Source organism: Streptopelia decaocto, assembly GCF_964273445.1.
Source record: "Streptopelia decaocto genome assembly, chromosome: 5".
Taxonomy (NCBI): domain Eukaryota; kingdom Metazoa; phylum Chordata; class Aves; order Columbiformes; family Columbidae; genus Streptopelia; species Streptopelia decaocto.
Window position 1 is genome coordinate 49,436,840 of NC_138659.1, and position 25,870 is coordinate 49,462,709.

Consider the following 25,870-nt stretch of genomic DNA (forward strand, 5'->3'; position numbering starts at 1 on the left):
ATTAAAATATAAGACATAGATAAGTTAAAGAATAAAAAATTAACCATGCAATGTAAAAAAATAACATTCTTCTGATTATAAAGCCTGTAAAGCCTGAAGACCATGTGCACTGTAGCTTCTTTCAGTTTTGTTTGCACTTTCATTTTCACTCCACTACATTCATTCCTCTTCCTCTCTCCTGTGCTAGAACATGAGAAATGTAAAGTCCAAAGCTCTTTCGAGAGTAGCACTATGGAGAAACCAGGCAAGTCCTATTTGCACAAAGCTGTTCAAGACTAGGTCCACAGATAGATAAGGACTGTCCATGCAGCCTTTTTCAGACAGAAACTGTGAGCCCAAGTCCTTGAAGAACAGACTGTACACAGTGACCTGTGTTTCCAACGATGCAGTTCCATGGCCACATGAGTATTTTCAGAAGTAGCTGGTTTGAAGTTCCTTGATGTACTTGCAGAGATCCCATCAGGTGATCTCTAAGACAACAGAACCTGTTGTCCAATGTGTCAGATTGGATACTGGGCCAAAAAAGGGAATCAAGATCATAGCGTTAATTTCTCTTCATGCTCCTTGCAATACACAAACTGTAATAACAACATTCAGTCTCTGTATGTCCCTTGTTCCATGCTATGCAGTAAAATGTGAAGCCTGCACTGACTTAACATTCTTTTATGAACCCTAGCCATTAATTTTTCATCTCTCCTGAGGTACAAGAACTACGCTGACGTTCTTTCCCTTCCTTACTGCTGAGATCACCCTTGAACACCCACCTGGACACTGAAAGTCACATATAAAATGCTGAGATCTTGCAGGTGCTGTGGGGTAAGCACCCATTTCCTGTTCCCATTCAGTTTGATACGTGGAGGAAAGCCGGACACACACCCCAATACGAACCAGGAGTAACTGTATGACATTTTTTTATTTATCAGTATCAAATTACATAGCAAAGTAATGAGTGCAGTGTCAGATCACCTCTTTGAATACTGTAAATACAAACAAAATCCATCATATTGCTTAAGTATCCAAAGTAAATTAAAAGTTTAAAAATGTGCGTTTCAGAGATTCCGTTTGGCATATCCTGTCAATATAGCCTGCATAAATATTTCTGTACCTCATTTTCACTATGTGTACCTTAATTAAATACAGCCTTTAGAAAGCTCACATGAAGGAGATAGGATCTATCTGTATGTTTATGTTCATCATCAACTCACGCATCTGCCCTGAAATCACTGAAAGTACCTGTCTGCTACCTCACCTGTGCCTGTGACTGTGAGTGCACACAGAGTGGCCAGACCCAAAGGTACTGGCATCAGTGCAAGACAACTGAATGCATGACATCAGCTTTGGGTCAGGTCCTGAAGTTACTGACAAGATAGCTGTTCACTTTGATGGAAACAGGGCTGGATCTGATGGCCAGACCTTGTACACTCAAATAGGTAAAGAAATTCTTGGGGCATTTACACCACTCATTATACTAGTATGACTCCACTATATATAAAAAACAATTCCTGGTTTATCACGTTAAATAACAAACAAAGTCAGGCCTGTTGATTTCACATGAGTAGGATTTTGGCCACTGCTGGATACAAACTAGATAATTCAACAGAAACACTTTAATGGTGTTAATCAGCAGTGTAATTTAGATGGGACTTCCTTATAAACTGTGTAAATAGAACAATTTTTCCTGATGGATGAGAGAATAAGCTTCACTTAGCACTGTTTCCAAAAGTTAAGATTGCTGAGACATTATAGTGGTATGAAAAGGAAAACACCATAGAAATTTATATTTTGCTTAGAATACAATGAACAGAAGTACAGAAGCGTTGATGCAGGTAATTGGAAAGGCAAGGAAAAGGAAGGAGGAAAAATGTAGGCAGGAATCCCATGGCAACATGGGAGTTACTCTTGATCCCTCCAATTCACCAGTATCAGTGGAAGTCAGGCTTCTCTGGGAAGGTGCAACCCGAACGCTTGATGATTACGCTGGCTGCGTAATGTCCAGCTCGGATGCACTCGGTCACTGGCCGGTCATAGACGAGTTGTGAGAGAAAGCCTATGGAAGAAAGTGGGAGAAAAAGAAAAGGAAGAAAATGGTTAGATTAGTTTTTTGAGTGTATCAGTTTGTCACGGGGCAAAGCACTGAAATACTGGCCTGTGTGCACACGGGTAGCCTAGCCAGGTTAAATTTAGTATTGTGCTTGAGTGACCTGCTGTGTGACCTGGAGTGCTGCTGCTGTTATTTCTACCTGAAGTCTCCAGTTGGCAGCTTCAATTAAAGATTAACAAGACTGATCTTTATTAGTGCCGTCAAAATGATTTTACCAGAGTTCTTCCTCTTTTCCAGAGAGAACACCTGATTCCTCAAATACCATTTGAAAAACAAAGCAGCAGTTTTCCCTGCTGAAGAGAGCTCCTTCTGTTCATACTGGCTGCAGCCCCACACAACTGTCACTCTGCAAACCTTTCTCAAAAAATGGGAAAGGCAAATAACAAATAAATGTTATCTATATTCACAGTTAGAGGCGTTCAGAGTGAAAAGGAGGTGAGAAATTTTTACCTGATGAGGAAAGTTAGATGATATCTGTTGCCCTTGATTATGGGAAATTTAACCTAAGACTTGAGGAACAGCGGGCACCTCTTAGCACGTTCAGATACCTGCAAACCGCAGGGAGAGCCACACACCTCTCACAGTTGGGGCACTTGGTGAACTGCTTTAGCTAACAAAGCCCCAGGATGCAAAGCTTAGAAAACCAGAAATCATGGGGAGATGAGTGTTTTAAAAAACAGAGCACCTCTTTAAATGAATATAACCAGAGACTCCTAATAAGGAGATCATTCATAGTACCTGGAAAAGTAAGGTACAAGTGGCACCAGAAATTTTACGGATTGAGTCCTTCATTTCTAAAACATTTTGTCTTGGCTGAATCTATTGAGATTGAAAGCATGACAGAACTTATGGCAGAGGTGAAATATGTATTTTATATTTGGAAGAGGTTTTCAAGATGTGAAAAGTAAACTTACTATCTTACAATTTAAAACTCCACTCCGTCATTCTATTTTATTCACTTTTATCCTGTTTTTAATATATATCAGATGTATCTCTCTTCCTCATCCAATCACAGGAGGAAAGTGCGAGTTGCCCAGGAAAATCAGAATTCTAGCAAGCTGAAACATGTTCTTTTAAAAGCTTTTATCCACCATTTGAAGTTCCTGTGTCATACTCCGACAGGCCTCAGGCCTTGACAGTATAAATCTAGCCTTGAATCCACATCTCTCATAAGTACTATGTAGCTCATAGGTACCAATTTCTGACATATTACAAATTTTGATTCAAAGTTGATGTTTTGCTAGTTTGCTTTCAAATACACTTTCTCTGTTCAGCTTGGTTACTATTGGAACAAAGATTCTACATTATATTTATCTCATTTAACCTGTGCTCCTTTTCCAAATATTTTCTTTTGTGGCACATTTGAGTGTATTTTTAGAAGATGATAAAAATATTTTATCCTATGCAATAATACCTGCTCCTTGAAGATTAAAAAATATGTAAAACATGAATAATGTTAGGTTAACAAAAGATAATACGGGTGAGCAGAAGACCCTGTTTTCATGAATTACAAAGATTCTTGGCTTCTCAGTCATGACTGATAGTGAAAAGGAGCCTGGCTGACGTATAGTTTTCTCTAAACTGTCCTGAATAAGAGAAGAGTTTGAAACTACTAAATCTATGAATCAAATACTTTTCATTGGAACAAGGCGGCCACAGAAAGTCGCCATTTTAGTTGACAACTAGGAGAAAACTCCTATGTTTCTGCCATCAATTCTTTTCTAGAGAACCACATATTAGCTAGAATTTCACAGATATTGACTCACACTAGCTGGGAAAAAAAATGATTGCTTCACCAACAAAGTTAAGTCCATATGCACAAGTGGTGAAAACAGGAGTTTCCAGTATACAAAAAGACGAGAATCTGAAGCAGGAAGAAATTGTGCTGTGAGCGCTCTCACTGATGGCAGTCAGGGGATGACAGACAACACAACTGTGGCAGGATGGTCCAGCTGTAATAGTTGGGAAACAGTTGAGAAATTCAAACAGCATGCCTGGCAGAAATCAGACCATTTCTGAATAACAAGATGAAAATGGTCTGCTCTCCATTAAATTAACATGCGTTCTTAGGAGAAACTTTCTTGGATATGTGGAGAATGTCAATCATGAAATTTAAACTGCCTGGGAGGCTGGAGCTTGCCAGTGTGCTTCTGGGTGGTTAAAACTTGAGAGCGAGTTGTAACCGTATGTAAAATGAGGCTGTTAAGACAGTCCATTTCTGACTCAGTAAGTATCAAAGATGCACTGGGCAGGCCTCCAAAGGCAAACACAAGGCTAGGTTTTGTGCAGAGCATGAATTCAGAGAGGGGTTTATACAAGAAAGAACAACTGTCCTCTATGTTTATGATCCAGGCATCAAACACTTATGAAGACAAGAAAATCCAGGGAGCGAAGGACCATAAAACATGAATTATTTTTCAATACCAACTAGACTGAGACTGTCATCACCTCCCAGGCTCACTGTAGTTTCAAGCTAGTATGTATTTTTTGTCTTCAGTGAAGCTACTTCTTATTTATTCTGACCTAAGTGAAAGCAGAATCAGAAATAAAAACATTGTGTTCTAATTGGGGATAGAAATGAGACATCTCTGTGATTTCGGTGTGGTGGAGAAATGACATGAAGTACAGCTGTCATATATGAGATATGTAGAAACTGCAGTGGGGAGTTTGCCCTCAAACCATTCTCTTGTCTGTTGAGTATGTGTTTCATAGATGTGCTATGTGTTTCATAGATGAAATAGAAATGTATGTATTTCACAGATGAAATAAAAATAGCAGTACCTGACACAATAACCCTTCAAATGACAACACAAACACACATATCACAAACACAGAACTACATCACATACTAATACTAGACAGTTGGCAAAGCAGACCCCAAGGGAACACCAGAAAGCACTGTTGTTTGAGCAGAGAAACAAAGAGCTCTATCAGGTTGGCTGCCTTAGCTGCAGAATGTTCTTTTTAGTTAATGCAGTAAAAATCAGCATGGTCAGAATATAATTCAGAGATGACCTCCTCCAGTGTATAAGGTACTGTGATGCAAACCCCACCAGCTGAAGAACTTACTGCTCCATCTGTTTTTCACCATCCTTCTTTGCTGCTTGTATAACCTGATACTCTGTCAAAATGAGCCAGATTAGTTTAAACAGTAAGCTGTTGAATGGTAAATCTTTGCTAACCCAGCCGATTTAAACTGAAATGGGTTAGTGAGTACTCAAACAGCTCTGCCAGCGAGCAGGGCAGTGGAGGGAAGATGATGAGCAGTTGAAGACTGTAATCTCTTTAAGGTGCCATGACTGAAAATGCAAGAAGATAAGTGAACATGGCTTCAGACTTCACACTCCTCCTACAGTTTCACAGACTGAAAGAACAGGATTGAACTCTGATCCTGTATCACGGGCCTGGGATCACAGAACTAGATCATTCCAGCACATACTGAAGTAGCTCAGCAACTATTTTAACTTCTGCAATGGCCTGAACTAGTTCCTGGCTATCATTAGAACGGAGCACAGAAAGCAGTAGCATATTTTGGCTACGAAAGACAACTTCAAATATTTTACCAACACAACTTCAGGCAATATTGTCTACCATCTTCTAATTCACTTATTCTGCACCAGCATTTCTACCGTGCTGAAGCTGTGGATGGCATTACAGGCATCATGTACAACTCCCTTCATACTACAACAACGAGGCAAGGACCAAACTCAAGGCTTTCCCACTTGTCTGCTTCCTGCCCTGACATCCAAAGTGTTTCTCGTTTACGGAGTAAGAGAAATAGAAGTTGCAGGATGACTAATAGCCACCTTGCTGTAATTAGCCATCTCGGTGAGCTTTCAGAGTAGACTGGGATGTCTTTTGTCACTCACAGGCATGGACAATCAAGTAACCACCTCGTACCTAGTGATGATAGGAACTTATCTGGAATTGTGTCCAACTGAAAGCAAAGATAACTTTGCTTCAAAAGCTGCTTTAAACCTTAAAGTGGTACAAAATGTATTTGCATTCCCAGATGATAGATTATAAGTGATTGTAACACACCAATAGCTATTTTTGGCCCATAATTATTTCTTTTCTGCTCAACTGAGAAAAGCATCTCTGAAATCACTTTGCTGAAAAATTTGTGCCTGAAATAATTGAGAGTTACTCTTTATTCTCTCCAGCTTCCTTACTACATAAGCTTGAAGACAATGTTTATAATTGTTAGGTCTGCAAACAGAATGAGGGACAGAAAAGTCAAGTTGCTTTCTTCCTTTTTGTGCTCACCACCAAATGAAAATTTCTGTAAGCCAAGTGCTGTAAGTGGTGCTTGAGCCTCAAAACCCACACCCAAACCAAGGCCCTCACTGAAATCTGCTCAAATCTCTTTGGGGATGTCAATACAAGTCTGAAAAGACACAGCAAGACAGTCCACTGACTGACACAAAAGGTGTTGTCTTTACTTTGGTACTTGTAAGAGCTGAGTAGCACTTAAAAATCATTAAAGGAGAACCAGGTTCATTTTCTTGTGGCCAGCAAAATAGACATTTCAGAGGCAACTTCACAGAAATGAATGATTTATTTAAAAGTTTTGTTTCCAGATAATCAGTGGTAATTCTAAATGAACACCTAGTGCTAGTGCATTTGGACAGGAATGTGGGAGCCCAATAGTGGAGATTTTAAAACAGTTCTGGTCTGCTTCAGTAGTGGTTTAACAACACTTAAAAACAGCTCATATTGAAGCCAAATGTTTCTTTACAAATTGTACACTTGACAATTAATTTTAATGACTGTTAATTACTAATGCTGGCTGGAAATCCATTTATAGCCTCCGACACCCAGCTCTCCCACTACTTGTCTTTCTGCAGTTTCTCTCACACTTCCAACCTTTATAAAATGTCCAAGGCAAAATTAACGTATTTTTTTTAAATGCATGGGAGAAAAGCAGAAAACAAGCAATTATCAAATGCAGTAATTATAAACAATTACAAGCTGACCCTGAGTCAGAGCCCCTCAAACCCTTTTTGCTATGTGATGTTCTCAGACAATCCTCCTCTTCCAGCCGAACCCTGGAACACCTAATATAGTCCATGCTAGCCAGGCCATTCACCAGCAAAATTACCTGAGCCACAGAAAAGACCATGAATAGCTGAGCTGCCTCTTCTCTTTTGTATTTAAAGTTTCTACAGCTTAATTTGTGAACTGCCTTTTTAAAAACGGTGTTATACCACCATGGGGGACAGTTGCAAGCATCTTCTCACACTCTCATTTGTATACAGCTTTTTTCACAATTGCTCAAACGCTCACCTATTTTCATGTGCTCCACAAGCTTTCCAGGCCAGCAGTGTGGGAAGACGCAGTTTTCAAGAAACATCACCCTAGCAATTTAAAGCCTTGTAGCTGATATGACTGAGGCTTTTTTGGATGTCTTTTAGTGCTGTTGGAGTGGGCTAATGCGGTAGCATGAGTCTGGTCAGCTGTAATCAGGTGGTTAGCAATGCTGGTGCCAAGAGCCAGCCAGCCAACCGAGGTTTTGTAAAAGATGTTGGCATCAGATGATTTTGCAATATAGTCACTGAACGGCCGTACGTCAACATGCTGAGGTTTCTCCTTTTTTAATTTTGTGGCAGATGGTGGATATTTCAGCCAAGAACTGTGGTAAGCCAGAGGCCCTGCCCATTGCTATCAAACCGAATGTTGGCTATTCTAAATGGAAACGTTTTTGATTAAGGGTGGGATTTGGCTTCTGTTTTCATGTATTTTGGCACTGTGGACTGACACATTAGACTTGCAATATATAAGACAAATCACATGCAAGCATCTTCAAATACACTATATTTTCAACCTTCATGCACCTCAGCACTTTCTCAAAATATAGTGCAAGAATCATTCCACACATGCATGTATCTGTTATTAACTACAAATGTATATGTGTACAAACAAGTGTCTTTCCCTCTCTTAAAATGAAATGGCTCTGTGCTTCTACTGAACAGTAGTGCCAGGCTAATTACAAGTGAGAGAAAAAAGGTTACCAACCCTTTCAGAAAAATGGTCATTTAAGATGTACATCTAACAAGTGGCAACCTTGAAATCTCACTTTTACTGAAAAGAACCTTAGAAAACCCTTCCTGACTATATCACTGGAGGAAAGTTTTAATAAAAACTAATTAAACTACAAAAATCCCAAGTGGTTAACTGATTTTAGGGGCTAAATTTCTGGCAATTCTAATTATCCTCTTGTGGCTTCACTTAGTGTTTCACAACCATGACAGATGACAATGAAAAACTGCAGTTAAATTCATCCTCCCTGACACCATGCTAAGCACTAGCTTCTCCCTTTCCAAGTAAAATCAATACTATGTTTGAGTAAACACGTTTACAGCTTTATTAGGATGTCTCGCTTGTTCTGTAACAGCTACTTGAAGCTGTGGTAACAAATCGACTCAACTCAGTTAAACCTAGAGAGCTGAGTAAGAGGCTCATCGATAAGGCTGTTATAAAAATAAACTGCAGGAGATCAGAAAGATGGAACAAATAGACTGGTAAATGTCAATATTTTTACTTCCAGAGAATGACAAAACCATGAGATCACGAATAAAATGTTTCAGAAGTCTATATTTACTTGATTTATAAAATGGTCACATGCTAAATGCTTTTTACTGTCTATGTACAACTCCCTTACACAAAATTCTTACTTTCTAATCACCAAGATGAATAATCAACCAAGCACGATTTCAAGAAAAGCAGTTAGTGTTGGTCTTGCTGTCCCCAACCCTCTTTCTTTATAAGTACAGACACATTTTGAATGCGTTGAATTTCTGTCAGGATCACTCAGATGGCTATACGTTTTCCTTAGTCTGAGGCTGTACAGTCATTTATGGACACATGCAAATAATACAACTTTGCATTTACTAGACAACTATGAATAAATGAAGGAATGTTTTCAGTTTGGCAGTCTTTTCCTGGAATAGAGAGGAGGTGTTGAATACACAAAGCAAAAAAGAGTTCAGACCCTAATGCTTTAAACAATTATATGTGGAAAATGTTAATGTAAGATTCCTGCAAAAAAGCTAAAATAAAACTCCACTATATTCCCTGCTATTCCATTAGCAATCAGTTACTCAAGGCTGCATAATATTATTGCATTGTATATATGATTATCAGTGTTTAGACCTACTGAATAAGCTGCCATTCTTCCCAAGGTCTGTATAGATGCTTGGGCCCATCAGAGACTCTCTCTAAGGAAAATTGTTTCTTTGTCACCTCTGTGCAAGTAGGAACGGTGGTTGTATCTCTGTAGTGGTTTGGTCCTAAAGGCTGTGTAATGGGTGGAGAAAATTTAGATCCTGATTTGAAGTCTACTGAGATTGACGGAGTTTTCCCATCGCAGGCCTGTGCCTTGATTGACTACTGGCCACCGGTTGAGGAGGAACAGCTCAAATCTGGACGAGAGAGGCTCAAGTGTTTTATACTGTGACACCCTGCACATTAATAATCCTCAGTGGACTCTATATCACCTCTATTAAACTCACCAGCGCACCTTGTTGTCCAAGAAAATAATAATTTCAGTCTACAATATGCTCCAAGAAAGCTATGATGGAGGAAACTGATAAAAAAAAGCTATAACTCCTGATGGTTTCATCCTATTTTTAGTTTTTAAGTCCACGTGATGAACTTTGGGAAATTGCCTTTTGGATCAAAATCTGGTGGCTTTGGGCTCATTTCCAACAGCCAGGATCAGGGAAAACATTTGATTAAAAAAAACCAAAACAAAACAGAAACCACAACAAACCAACCCTCCAAGCTTACAAGGGATATTCAAGGCGCTATATGCCAAACCAAATACAGATATTTTTACTGGAAGCATCTTCTCTATCTGATAAAACTACTTTCCAGGCTGATATTTCTCCTTGTTTTTCCTAAAATCATTTCCTAGGAAGTTTCCTAGAAGTGTTCTTCGAAAGCTATGATTCTCCTTAGCTATTTTTGAGACAGCAGAAAGAAATAAGCTTTCTTTTATTAGTACCTGAGGAATTTTTCTGAGCCTCAAAACAGATCTGTTATATTGACATTAAGTGATGCAGATTACTACACCTACTGCTGGGGATAAGAAGAACAGAATTTCACTAATCTAATGTAGAAATAATGAAGTTCTAAGCCTAACAAAATAGAATGCTATATACTATCTTCTATTCCGTTTTTAACATATATTCAAGTACAAAAAGGGCTACATAAACGTAACTTCATAGTTGAGATTCACATGCACAAAAACTAGGAGATCTGAAGTTGTGCTTGCAGAGCAACCATCTCTCAGTAAGGTTTTATTTGCAGGTATGCTTCACCACAATCGAGCCACCAGTGTGTAAAGACAAAAAAGCAACACCTAGCGCAGTGGGAATACGGTAGCTAGACAGCCTATGAACCCCTTGGCTTCTGTGGGCTGAAATAGCCTACCCTAGCATTATATTCATAATGCTTCTACTTGATTACAGTGGCATTTAATACCTTTTGCCTCTTTAAATATCTGGTATGGTCCTGGATTGACACTAACCATTTACTGATCACCAGTAACAGTAATGTCCCACTAAGCAGAGTCGGAGATCAGTGTGAAACAAACCTACAAGCTCTACTACTACCACTGCTTAAAACTGTGACCATGTTTTTTCTTTTATTTCTTTTTTTATCGCAACCTAGCCATCTTCCCACTTCACATATGAGCCCATTTCAGTGAGCAGAAAGCAAACAAATGATGGGAGATGTTACCATCCTATTATCAAATAGAGCCAGTTGTGAATGAGGATCTTGCGAGCAAATCCCACAGCCTAGAAATACCTTTATGGTCAGTGTGTCAATCCCCGTAGCACCACACCAAGTCATATTAGATGTGAAATAGATAACATATTTCAATGTGTTTTTCTATTTCATTGTGTGTTGTTGTATCTCCTGTGAATATAGCATCAGCTTAATCTGACACATCGTTCCTTAGGGGACTATATCCTGCCCTGATCCCCAGGGGAATGTTCTTTATGATCCAATATGACTAGTGCTTCTGTCTCTACTCAGAATACATTAAAATAACACAAAAATATTACCCATAGTCTGCAAGCAAGGTAATAATAACTCATTAAAGTAATTTCTAACCTTCCACATGAACATTTTCTTCATCATTACATGATTTTCTAACACATGACACATTAACATGAAATGAAATGTTATGAGGATAGGGATAGTAGGCATGACAAAGTATTTTAAATGGTGATGATTTGCTTTGAGGCGTTAAGTCAATTTGTAATTGTCCTATAGCTATTACAGTAAAAATTGGAACTTTAAAATTGGTTTTGAAAATCTATTTTTAACACAGTAGGTTTGTTTTTTAAAATGTACGCAACCTATTTAATGTTTATTTCTCACAAAACCTGTCCAGAACGTCAGTGAATTTATGGTGAGGTAAATTAGGCCTTTTAAAACTCAATTTTGCAAAATATTAATCCTCTTGCTGTGTACTGAGGCTTCCTTAACACTGATGGTGTCGCTGACAGTAAGAGAGACACAGCAGCCAGAAGGATCGGGTCCTGCTTCAGCCTAATTAGAAAATTCGGAGAGTTTTGAATTTCATACACTGATCCTTTTAAATGGATCTCTCTCTTCTACATGTCATTTAAAAAATGATAGCAAGTACAGTAATTTTTTTATTGTACATTAATTCTACTATGTATTTTTCTAGATTGCCTTTAAATTGTATAGGTGAAAATGTGAATTACCATATTTAAGTTACTATATTTTGATTAAAAATACAAATGTAATACAATTAAGATAAACAGTTAGAAATCAAGAGAAGGGTAACAATTAAAACAAAACAATTAAACCAGATTGGATCAGATTTAAATGATACTTGGACAACACTTGCTACCAGTTTTAAGCATCATGCCAGCACAGAAGAGTGCATTAGTTCCAAAGAAATAATTCTGAATGGAAATTGGTAAAAAGTGAAGCAGGGAATTAAAAAGAAAACACTAATATTCCATGTTTTTCCTGAGTGACATCTATTTTTATGTTTTTGTTTAAGTAGCTGCAATTCAAACTGTGACAGATTTCTAAATTGTGCCAGTACTAATGTTGAAATCACTAACGAGTGGCAACACTATTGATCAGAATAATGATGTGCCTCTAGCTGAGACTGAGGAAAATCAACTAGGAACATATAATCTGGTAATTTTCTAGTTTCTAGGTGGTCAGTTACACAGATAACGTGGCCATCTAATAGCCTAGGTTTAGATGCAATGTTTATCTGAGAGTTAAGAATGCCATCGGAGCACATGGGCGGTAAGTCATGGACATGTTGACAAGTTATCCCCTAGCAAGCAAAGATTGATGCCCTGTCTGCAGCTCAGCTAATATACTCATGTATGCTGTTTATAAAACAGGAGTATTAAAGATGGGCAAAACGGGCTGTCAGTCAAAACGCTGATGACATTAAGAAGGTATTTTCATTTCAAAGCTTCATATCTCATCAGCCATGATCTCAGTAACAACAGGATTGCTCAGAGGCAATTAGCCACCCATGTTCTATAAATGAAGACTAAGAGAGTGCTGATTTCTGTTACAACATTTATCTTTACTTCAAAGCAAAGACAGAACAATTCCAAGTATTATCTCCTTGTCTCTTCACTCGTGAAGATAAATTTTTTAGCAAAAATCAGCCGTAATAAGTTACATGCACATACATCGTTAGTCAGCATCACAAAAAAAAATTCCCCTCACTCCCAGCTGGTGAACAAAATTGCATCTCAGAGCTCCAGCATTATCAGAAGGCAGTACTTCACAGCAGGGACATTTTATTCAGTGTCTTTCTCTCAATCAAATGTGACTAAAAAATGATGGCAACTTCCCAAGGTATCTTAAACAAGTATAAAAACCTGATATGAATTAAAGACAACTGTAAGTGGATTAAGTAGCTTCTGGTACCACAATCCTGCTGTTCAGTAAAGAACTGTTCCTAGTTCCTTGAACTTTTATTCCAACAAATCTGGAATGTTTTGGAGGTGGTGAGCACTGGAGGGAGGGCAGCTCTTACAGCACAGATTCATACAGAGATGAAAATACAACAAATAAGAGGAATATTTAATTCCTCTGCAATGTTTTTAGTGAAAACAGATTATTTGACGATTTTAAAAAGGCTTACAAATCCATTTAGGAACTTTTTTTTTTTTTTTTTTTTAATTATAGTCACAAGCTTACTCATAATTTAGTATTCTGGCAAATCACCTGTCTCTGCTGAAGGCATTATCAGACCTTTTGGGCATGTTTAGCACTCCTGGTATAGCCATATAGGAACTATCCATGAGCACTTATTTTATTTCTCACATGTGCACATACCTCCACCCATGCAATTCCTTCACATGAAATAGATAAGGCACTTACTAAACAAAGTCATGAATATGGTCGGTCCTCACCCTGTATCAGATTTATTGTGAGAAGATGGAATTCCCATTGTTTAAGCTTCATTTTTTCAGTTCAGTCAGTTTCTACTCTTTAGCTACCAACACTGCCCTCTGAAGATGAGCGAAGCTGGATGTTCAGAAGAGCAGGAAATGGCACATGGGAACCTACTTCCTATAGGGTTAGAACTCATAGGACCACAGCACAATTAAAGTTGAAAGGTATCTCTGGAGATCCCTTGCTCCAGCCCCTGGCTTAAAGTAGGGCCAACTCAGGTCATGTTAAATCACACCTTGACGATTTTTTATTTTAAAGATTCTTGAATTCCTTCTATAAATGACATGTTGATCTGCAGATCAACAGCATAAAAATTATGGTACTGGATTAAATTCTTTTTCCATTTTTATCAATAGTATATTTGTTTAAATCCACCGGCTTCCATCAAGGTATTCCAAATTTATAGCAGTGTGTTTGGAAAACAGAACCAGACCTTTTTTAAAAAACAGATTCTGAGTCAAACTTGTAATAGTGGAGGAGTAATGATGAGCAATTATTCTGTGCCCTATGGGTTCCTTGTAAACCTATATTTACATTTCTTGTGCTGTGTTTTTATAAACATACACATATGTAAATGTATAATATATTCAAATAAAGTTTCACATTAAAGGATAATATTTTAACATTTTGATAATGTAGAAGTATACCAAATACTACTTAATTCTGAAATCAAAGCTGGATGTCACTCTACAGAAAATCATTTGCATTTACCTCCTGAGAAGAGGCTAAAATTTGAACAATGTGATGACCTTCAGGCAAACTCTTAGGAGTCAAAGGTCTTCATCTAATTTGTAGAGTCATTTAGATTAAGATGTAAAATGATGTTTAGAATTAACCTCTATATTAAAGATGAGTGAATGGCCTTATTGAGCCAGTTTGGATAAGGATGCCATGAGGCACGCTCACACAAGGACACATATAAAAGATGACAATTGCTCTTTTGTTGCTGTCCCTATCTTGTATCAGAATAGTTCTCTGATAGCTGAGACAGTAGCTGGCCATCTCATAAGATTCATGCTGGGTTTCATGAGAGAAAGAAAGAGAGAGAGAGAACTGCTTATTCTGTAAGCATGTGCACAAAAAAGTTTCCAAATGTAGCTTTCAAACTGCAGGCAGCAGCTTTATGAGATTCCTTGGTACACGAAAGCTGGCAATGGGATTTTAATTGACAGGTGGTTTGAGCCACTGACCTCAACTTTGACACTGACAGAGGCAAATTGCTATGAGCTCGTATCTGGCACCGTACAATGCTTAATGAAGAGCTCCTTCTATCTTGGGATTTATTTTCCTTGATAAAGGTATAACATCTTTATGGCATGGTGTTAAGTAATATACACTTGCTGTGATCATTCTGTCACTGCTTCATCACGCTACTTTAAAATGATTTGTGGTTACTTTTCATACTCTAGTACTTTTCATGCAGTATATGACTAAGTCATAGCAGATTACTAAGTCAATATATTTATATTGACAGATCCTGAACAAACATTGATTTCACACCTTCTCTTATTCATTCATTATGAACTCTCTACCTAGTTCCACTGTGTAGACAGATTCTAGGGGAGAGATTTTGCAGGGAACAATGGCAGTAATTATCAGAAAAGATGCTTATTATTTTCATTAGTTACGATGGCAATGACAAAGCAGAGTCCAAACAGACAGCAGAACTACTCTAGCTAAAAAGAGCAGGAGGAAGAAAAAAGAGCAGGAGGAAGAAAAGCACAAGAAGGTGAAATTGTCTGTATTTCAAACTGTTTATTGCCTTTAAATATGCTTTGATTATCATTATTGCAAAGGTTCAAACTGGGGCTGACTAGTAATAAATAAATGTTAATTTAACGAGTAATAGAATGTTGCCGAACTCTACAAATGAAAGCTGTAATTCCGCTAAGAGGGCTCTTGTGACATAAGTCATGTCAGCAAAGCTCAAGTGATTTGTCAATGTCATCAGAACCCGGAGGTGGAATTGCAACTTTAATTTATGGGTGTTTCAGGGATTTATAACCCAAAATCTGTGGTACCCCAGAAATCCACAAAAGGTGCTGAGATGCTACAACGTAAATCCTTATTGCTTAAACTTCTAAAAGGCAGCACTGTTGCTGGAAAGCAATAAAGGCAGAACTCTGTTAATATTGTTTAGAGAAGTATTTTTAGCATAAAGATACCTGCAGCAGTGTTAAAACCCAGTTTCTCACTCATGCATTGCACCAGCCTGAGTGGCAGATGACCTGATGCCTGCAGTAAGAGATACTCCTGATGCCAACTTAATAAAAACACATTTCAGCTGAAGAATGCAGTTTATTTCTTGTTGCTAGCTGTTGGAGTGAGCTAGTTTTCCTTGGAGGCCAGCAGCTTCGTGTTCAGAAACGCTGAACTCATGAATCAACTCACAGAGTTACAAGTGCCCAGAAATTTTGTGTCTTAAAACTTTTTCATGACTTCAAGGTTTCAAAACCTTCAGTAGTTAGATAGGTTCTAGTAAACAAAACAAAACAAAACAAAAAAACAACAAAAAAACCCCCATCAGAGTTCTTATTTTCCACTTTCACACAGAGAAACACGTGAGGAGTGATCTGCCAAGTTGGCAAAATTATCGAGAAGGAATTTCCTTACAATCTGTGAGTTATACCTCTGGAAGAGAGTGCCTCTGTGAAAGACCTTTCAAAATATGATAAAGTTTAACAAACCTGACCTCCTAATATAAAATAAATCCTGCTTGATGGGGTTAGCTCTCATTATATCCCACATTCCCTTCTCAGCCAGGATTTTTGCTCCAACAAAACCACTGTTCAGTCATGTTAATATACCAGTCCCAGAGAAGCACGGGAAGCTTTGCCATGGGACTCTTGTTCTCTGCTGTTTGAATAAAGGAACTACATTTGCAGGAGAGTATATTATAATGCCGAATGAATTTTTGAGTTAAGGGATGTATTTTGAAACATTTTCCTACACGGACACTAAAATCAAAATATTATACGTACCGTTGCCTAGGTAGTAACAACTTGATGAAACTCAGTAGATGAAAGAAGCTAGAAGAACACTGAAGAGAAGATAACCTTCCCATTATGAAAAAGTCTGTCAGGACAATAACACTGCATCTGGCTCAATACTAGAGTCCACAGAAGATAACGTATGTTGAACAGTATTACCAACATTACTGGGTAGGGCTTTCGGCTAAGGAGACAATAAAGAACTTTTCCTGTTGCAAATACGTACTTTGAAAACACATGAAAAGTGTGATATAGATAAAATACAGACATTTCCCCCAAATGAAACACAGACCAAATCAAAGCCTATCCAGTCCAGTATCTTATTTCCTACATATGGGAAGGAAAATGAAATGACTCCATGAAGAAGGAGACCACAGTATATATGACTAGAATCAGCTGTGTATCTAGACTGTTATGACTCCCAAATCTCCCATCTGGACCAAATGCAAGAAAATCTGTTCTCTGAGGAGAATAAACGACCAATTTGTTATTTATGGAGTGACAGAGGAAAACTAAGATATATCAGAACCTAATGGAAGAATTATGGATATTCTAAAGCTCATGTTGCTTTGTGAGTCAGCAGAGAGAAACATGGCGCAACAAGAACCTGAGCTCACAGACTGACACTCAGGTAAGTGCCTGACCACAATGAGATTTCACAGAGATTTACAACTGCTGAGCCAACTTCCATTACAGAGGGGAAAACCAGCTGTGGTCCTTTCCTTTCCTGGCACTGGAGAACTGTCCAATGCCATGCTGCCACCAGACTGCACTGCACTTGTGCTCCATATAAAAAGCATCTGATGCCTCAGTGCTATTAGTGGGGGAACTAAGGAAAATAATGTATGTCCATAAACAGTAACAAAGGACTTTTCTTAAGATTACCCCAAATACACTTAAGTTTGCCATATCCAGACACGTTATCTCAACAGACTTAGAATGACAAAGGGAAACTTGGAAGACCTATTTTCTTTTCTTTCTTCCCAATGGAGTTTAGAATTTTCCACATCATTTTGCCCCTTGGAGAAAGGAACCTCACAACTGATCCAAGACCAGCCTGACAGGATGTGCCTGAACTCCTTATACTGCTAGTGGAAGGCAGCAGCTTGGAATAGAGTCTAATGTGGTTTATATCAGCCTGTCCATTTGGGATGTTCTGAATAATTACTAAAGTCAACGTTTTAGCCCTTCTACAGAAAAACAGCAGCTGTGGCAGTACCACGGAAAAGGATATAATTTAAAGAGGAAGGGTTATGAGTGATCAGGCAGTTCTTAAAGCCTGATTATTCAGTTGCAATACTCTTCCAGCAGCTAAACTAGGAAAGAACAAAGGCATTATTACTAAAAAAAAAAAAAAAAAAAAAAAAGAAGAAGAAAGTCCTGATTTCAAAATGCCTAAAATCTGAAGAATGCAGAATAAGCACAGCCTGAGATAAACATGGCTGTGCCGGTTTTGGCTACGATAGAGTTAATTTTCTTCCTAGTAACTGGTATAGTGCTGTGTTTTGGATTTAGTATGAGAAGAATGCTGATAACACATCAATGTTTTAGTTGTTGCTAAGCAGTGATGGACTTTTCAGCTTCTCATACTGGTTTGCCAACGAGAGGCTGAGAGGAGACAGCCACGATAGCTGACCCCGACTGAGCAAAGCGATATACCACGCCATGCCATTTGATGTCATGCTCGGTATATAAGCTGGCAGAAGAGGATGAAGGGGAGGACACTTGGAGTGATGGTGTTTGACTTCCCAAGCAACCATGACTTTCCTGAAGATGGCTGACCACCTATCTCCCAATAGGAAGCAGTGAATGAATTCCTGTTCTTCTTTGCTCATGTTTGCGGCTTTTGCTTTACATATTAAAATGCTCTATCTCAACCCACGAGTTTTCTCACTTTTACCCTTCCCATTCTCTCCCCCACCCCACCAGGGAGGAGTGAATGAGCGGCTGTGTGGGGTTTAGTTGCCACCTGGGGTTAAACCACGACAAAGGCAGACACATAAAAAGCTGCTTCCGGCTGAGGCAAAGCTTGGTTGATGTCGACCATATTGCCCACCTGGGCCACACCCAGTATTATTATATTTTCAGGATCTGAAAACAAAATAAGCAAGATATTTTCTCTTTTTTTTTCCACCACAAAACCAGCAGCTTACTAGCACAGCTGATACACAGAGCACATGCAGATAAGGACAAACACTTGAAGATAGTCACTGTTACTTACTGGTTCAAATTTAGTCTTGTTTGTGATTTAGAAACAATAGAAAGTGACAAGCATTCACTAAAAGGTGTATGATAATATGACCTACTGTGTTTCCCTCTATTTCTGTCCTTTTTGATTCACAAAAGCACCAAAGCAATGAGTAATAACATTCCTATTTTCAGCCAGATCTAAGCATATACTGCAAATGTATCATTGTTTTAAGTGAAGTATTGAGCAAGGATGGAATTACTCACATGCTTAAGACTAACCTTATGTTGAATACTTTCTTGAAGCAAGACACAATTCTGAAGCTTTAATTTGGTAACACACTGCTTGTTATGCCCTTCATAGCTACAAGACTGAGCCCTGCAATTCTATTTATAAAGTCTCTGTGGTAATGTTTCCAGTAAATTAGTGACTAATGGAGCTCCTTACAGCTACTATGTACTGGATATTAGAGCCTTCAGGATGCAATAGCGCATCACAGAACTACATGTACGAAGGTTACAATGAATGACAGAACTTTTGGATTAGATTGGTTTTTGGCTTATATAGAGTAATTTTTTAAAACAGGCATAGACATAACATCCTCTTTTTTCCTTAGAGCTTGTGCCAAAAAAAATAGTAAGTTTGCAAATGGATATCAAGCAATGCCAGATATTTTCCAGGTTTAACAAATTAACCCTTTGTGTTCTTTTCTGATGTCCAAATAATTGTATTGGAAGCAGATGTTCTACCAAAATTGACATGATCAGAAGACATTATGCTCACTTATTAACATACTGTTTAATATTCACTACAACCTGTTTTAAAGAACAACAACGTGTTAACATTTAAGCCAGGAGGGATTTCTGTACACTATATAGTACTTGATGCAGCTTGTTTATGCAACAGTCTGACAGATACAATTAATCTCATGAAAACAACCAGAGTACAGCATAATGGCACATTATTTTTAAAGTAATAGCACACACTTTCCATTTGAAAAGCAGAACTTAATTAAATCATATAACTTCAGGATGCAGAGAAAAGCTCTAAAAGAATGAAGCTCATTCTGAAGGACAGTTGAAAGGAAAAATGGTAGATTTTATACAGAGAGAATAATAGGATAATCTCCAAACAAGAGAAAGAAGTAAGAAATACCTCCAACAAATGCATCTCCAGCTCCATTGGTATCCACAATTTCACTCTGATCACTCACCAACACAGGGAAAGTAGTCACTTCATTTTCTATAGTGGAAGGGGAGAACAAAACATGAGTCACCTGGAAATACGACTTTGAAAAGCACAACAAACACTGAAAATCAAAACAATTAAAAAGCAGAGCTCTGACCTGTAACATGGCAATCTGGATAAAAATAGATTTGTTTCATAATTATGTCTGCATTTACTGCATAGGGATATAGGAACACATTTGATCAAGTTATTTGTTGTGGACATTTTCACTAATTACTTCCAGCCTCATTTGTTTTCTTTTTCTCCTAATATTGAGGGCAAGAGGAAAAATGTAAATCATGAGGAACATAAAAACACTTGGGCATATGGACGAGACTAAGAAAATCCATCCTTCCAAAACCAGTGCTTCCTCTTAGTTGCAGAAAGGTGATGCAGTCTCCAGAATGGCCAGTCTAAGCCTCCAGAGGTTCAACAGAAACTATTGCATTGTAAAAAACAAAATGCATGTGAATTAACAAAAATAAAGCTGTAAAATAAAAAGCAAGAACTAGTGTTAAAGTGCTCTCAAATTACATCTTTTAAAAAACACATATATGTAATAAGCCTTGCAACTTACCATCTGACTAGATTTGGTTTCAAGACTTCAATGACTTCACCCTCGTCCTTACTATTTTTTTTTTTAATATTTCCTTCTCTGCAGCTCCCTGCCCTCTACTGGCACTTGTTAAACCTATTGCAATAGGTGGATACTCAGCATCCTCACCTCCAATTCACTGCCACACCACAGTTCAACATAATTACGCCACTTAGGTATGATAGCTTTAGAGTTCTAGGGTTATAAATTTAATATATGTCACTAATTAATCAGCTATGGCTTTCCAGGTGGTAATGTCATAATGACGTGATAAAAATATAATTACCACCTTGTCACAATACCTTGTTAAAGTGTAAATTACCTCTGTAACAGAGCCAATGGAAGTTCTGCCTCTGGTAGTCAGTATGCATTAAACTGTCTCAGAGCAAACAGATTGTCCTTTGGCAGACAGCAGGAATTAAAAAAAGGGGAGGGGGAAGAAAAGCCTGTCAATCAGTGAAAATGAAAACCATCAGAGCTGTTTTCTTTTCATTTTTGGTAAAAATAGAAATAAAATGGGAAAAAGACCCTCTAGTAGCTGAAAGCTGGAGATGGGTCGTTTCTTTATTGTCCAGCAACAGATCAGATCATAAAAATCACTCTTACACTGGTGCACACAGTAGCAAACAAGGAAACCTCGTTTGGGAGGCATATAAAGAATTCACAGTCTCAAATCAGGCAAGTCTGTGTATGCTGCAGAGGTACCAGAAGGATCCTGGTTTCTGTGAAATGCAGTGTATCAGCTCTACTGCTCTTCACCATCTGCTCCTAAGTGAACCAGGCAGATATAATGATGCTGCCTCCAGAGGGAACTGTTGGCTGGCCCACCAGGAGGGGAGGGGAGGGGAGCATTAGCAACAGCCATCCATGAGAGGCAAAGGGAAAAGGGTAATGAAAAACATAAGATGAATATTCCAATTAAAAAACAGGTTTCAGTCAGTTCTCAGTGCATCCTGCTCTCTATCCTGTTAAGAAAGCTATTTGGATACACGCTTCAATGCTGTGTTGTGCTCTTAGGATAGTCTTGAAGAGCAATGCTTTTTAGTAATTTTAACAGGATTCATTTGAATTGGAAATCACGAAAGAGAGGTCTTACATTAAACTCTGCCAGACGAGCAGAGTGTATTCATCCATTTCATAAGAAGGTATATACAATTTGCTCTGGATAATACTAAAACAATGAACAAAGTGATAACTCTGTTGAAGACACATTGTAATAAACTAACCTGCTTTCTTCACAAGTGTGCATGGGCACACACAGATGTTCTACGTTAAATACAGAGTAGACACTTGCGTATGCATACAAATGTATGTGTTTGGGCACAGACATTATATTTTGAATGCTGTAAATGGGGCTTGGCATCAAGTAAGACTCCGTTCAAGCAAACACACACAAATGAAAGTTCTCACCAACATCTTTCTCCTTTCTTTTCCTCTGCCTTGATTCCTTCCCTCAGCTCCCTCTAGTACTTGCAGGTAAGTATTGCACTATGAGCTCTTATTCTATTCTTTCTGCATTAGATGTAAATGTAAGTAACTGAATTAGTCCAAAAGCACAAACACGTAAAGGAATTTGGCTGGTAGGAGAACAATCCTTGCTTCTCTGATCACAGTTTTTCCATCTCTACCTGGGTCATGCTTTCTGTTTCTATAATTTTATGTATTTTCAAGAGGAGCGATAATCTCATATTTTGAAGTACTGAGGTTTCAGAAGGAGCTGGCATGACTTTGGAGCACATACTACGTTATAAGGATATTACCATCTGCACCCATCCAATAGGGAAATTATCTTTCTTTAACCTTAGGAGAACTTCTACAAGCATAGGAAAGTCAACTACACTGTAGTTAACAATAATATCGCGGTGGTTTTCTTCTTCACAATAAATCAAGTCAGTTAGAATTAAAGCTGCCATTAAATTACCTTGCTATGTAAGTGTAATAAAAATAGCTAACATCTCTGTTTTGTACCAACTAGGCACAACAGGGTGAATTAAGATAAAGCAGAAGTCTCCATTCTGAATATCCTTGCTTTTGTGACTTCGATGTTGCTTTAACTTAATTTTTGTGTGTGATCTATTATGTTATAGAACTTCCAAATCCATCATAGCAAACACAGAGACACCTTAGCTAAGTGCACTGGTCATCAGTGGCCTCGCTTTTCAAAGTCAGTTCTGATTTCATTTATCATTCTGAGAGCTTATGAAATAAAGAATAATTACATAAGTGTTTTGAAGTCTAAGTGTTTCTCCTCTGGGCATGAAATCCAGTGTTCTATTTTTAAGCAACAAATATCTTTCACGGTAAACACCCTGGGAAACAACACATTCCACTTGGATGTGATTTCCTGGAAGCCTAGAATTGTGAGTGTAAATTGCAACAAAGTGTCTATAATTAGGGAAGTTTTAATGACAAGCATTAATGAAATGTAAAATTTTGGGACTGTGCTTCAGCTGTCTCAATGATTTTACATTGGTGAGGACCTCAACTGTTTCAGAGTGATATAGAAATAATCAAAACCAAACATTAATGTGGTGATTTCATAGGCTGAAGACACGTTCACAGATAAGTCAGAAGGAATCAGCTCATTGGTAAATTTAGTTATTGTTAATTTGTCGCAGTATGTACATAAAGATGTGAAATTATCTTTATTTTCCTTAGGCAAAAACATGCACTTGCATATCTAGCTCAAGATATTTTTGTATGTAAGACAATCTGGAGAGATAATAATTGGAGAGCAATATTAACTGAAAGAACAGTACTCTTTTCATTCTAATACATTTAAGCTCCCAAATGAACACAAGCCTATTCCATGATGTTAACGGAAACAATCAAACTCTGATGATAGCTGTGAATACTACAGGTCTGTCTTTAAACCAAATTAGAATCACAGACCACACGTCTACTCTTAGTACAGTAATAAACACCAGCAAGCAATCATTACATCCAATTAGGCTGAGTACTTTCCTTAACTGGGTCATTTACCAGTCTCTCTTGCTCTTAAAAGTAGATTAAATGTGTAAACTTACATTTAATTACCTGTAACAGAACTCTTATGGGCAACATGTTGGAGTGTCCTTAATTTTGTATTAAAATAAAATAAAAGGAAGAAGGGAGCCCTAAAATATATACAAAACCGTCTAGCTATTTCCTCAAATAAACTTTGATCCGTGGGCTGGTAGTGGTAGTACAGATGCTTACAAGATGGAGACACATTCATGCTTCTTTAGTGAGCTTTAACTTGTAAAAAACGAACAACTGTGAAACAGAATTCTGTCCGATCTCCTCCCCACCTCCACCCTCTGTAAAGAAAACTTTAGATCAGGGGCCAAAAACAGATAAAAAGAAAGAGAGGAAAAAAGAAAAAAAGAGACAGGAAGAACTTAACAGAATATAGAAACCTGAACTCAAAACCTATAAATGTCTCTGGGTGGCTATAAGGTAGGAATTAACAAGAAAAATATTTGTGCAAGCCCATGTCAGTCAGGATGGTTCTGAGCTCTTTCCTCTCCAGAAGGTAGAACCCAGAAGCCTACAGGCTCTGGGTCTCTGTACCTTTTTCGGCATATTAAAACATCTTTAAAAATCATAACAATATTTTCTCCTGCATTTTCTCCAGTAAAAGTACTGTTGTTGCTGTGCATCACACAAAGATACCACACCTGATAATGTAAACCAAATAGATACCGCAACTCTCCCACCATATCAGCGCAGCACTGTCCAAAGTTACAAGGCAAGGTGGGGCAGGGCACTGTGTGCTGAACCCCCGCTTAGAAATCCCTCAGACTTACAGCGATGCCGTATTTCAAACCCGGCAGTGTTGATTCAACCTGTCATTTCTAAGCAAACAGCATGAGATCCTGCATTTTCAGGCTGGGACTTTCCGATAGCTGTACTGGATGAACACTCCAGGCCCCCTGGCACTTTCTGTGTGCATGTTCAGTTTGCCTGGCTTTGCATGCCAACATCTCCTTTCTCCGCCGTCTAGTTCTGTGCGCTGTTTGGCCCAGTGCTGTAGCCATGTAGGGCTTTTCAGAAAAATAAGGAATTCACCCGTGCAAGTCACTGGTGTTAAATAGTATAACAAGTGAGGTGCAAGTCAGCCACATGCTTTAGGATCTTTCTAATCAAATATTTTAATACACAAAAAATTATACTGTATTCTAATGAACTCAGTATGTAGCCAAGAAAACTCATAACTAGTAATATGGAAGTTAAGTATTAATTGCTATAAAAAAACGTTACACCAAACAAGGTATAGAGTAGTTGTCATTTATAATGCGTTTATGTCTATGGTATGATGTGATTAATTAATACAAATACTAATTTATTTACATAATAGAAGACCCAAATAGTACAATTAGGCTAAAATTCTCCTTGCAGCTTGCTAAGCAAAAGTCCTCATAGCTGTGTTGGCCAGGATGTAAAGAACTGTCCCTCACATGGAACTAGTTAATTTTCAGTAGATAAAGAGAAGGAATATGATTCCAAAGACTTTGAATCTTCTGTGGCTTTATTAATGATCCTATAGATATCTGTAGGGAAAATGACAATGTGCAGACCTCATTTTCCTTCTCTCCTAGCAGGTAAAGTTAATCCAAGGATGTTCAGTTGGACTTGTCTTCCCTTTATAGCTTTCCTCAGACATACGCATCTCCCCATTATCTGGTCAAGAGCATTTTTATTCAGAAGTAATATTCATAGCATCTAACTAAAGTGTGAGTCATAGGATTAGAGTTAATAGAGGAAAGAAGGCTCCTCCAGAGGAACTTGTACACTCATACACATCAGCTATTAGCAATGATGTAAAATTAAGCGCTAATTTTCTACCCAGTGTATATCCCCCGAACTTACACATGATTCTGTCTGCACTCCTGTCAACTCAACACCACTTCTTTGAAATAGCTCTTGATTTATACCAGCATGAGATCAGACTCAGAACTCTGTATCTAGTTAACAACAATTGTAAAAAAACCTAACAGCATCAACTAATGACTCATGAATAGTTTCTACAGGCCCAGATGTGTTTTGTTTACTTTATAGGTGTGGAAGCCACTTAAACATCAGTATTTTCTATATCACCATTGCCAGAGCCACGAGTTGAAGCTCTACTTTACTTCTCATATGAAATAATTATTTGTTTGCACAAGTAAACAAAACACTAGGACTGTGTGTAAAGGATAGGGAAGCAAAAGGTCAACAGAAAATACTAGCTTCACTTCAGTTTAGTGCAAATATAACATTATGTATATATATGTATAAATATATAGAAAAACTGCCCTTAAGAACATGCCGCT

At 38.0% G+C, this 25,870-nt stretch overlaps 1 protein-coding gene across 5 annotated transcripts in view; it reads right to left on the reverse strand.

The window, feature by feature from the left end:
- Positions 1 to 894: 894 nt before the first annotated feature.
- The window catches only part of ADK (adenosine kinase), a 292,950-nt gene continuing 267,974 nt past the window's right edge, over positions 895 to 25,870 (reverse strand). For all 5 annotated transcript variants that reach the window (XM_082053036.1, XM_082053033.1, XM_082053035.1 and 2 more), the window contains 2 exons: positions 19,910 to 19,996; positions 895 to 2,047 (listed from right to left, as the gene is read on the reverse strand). In XM_082053036.1, the coding sequence (XP_081909162.1) occupies positions 1,923 to 2,047; positions 19,910 to 19,996 (212 nt within the window). In that variant the 3' untranslated portion in view covers positions 895 to 1,922. The remainder of the gene's footprint in view (positions 2,048 to 19,909; positions 19,997 to 25,870) is intronic.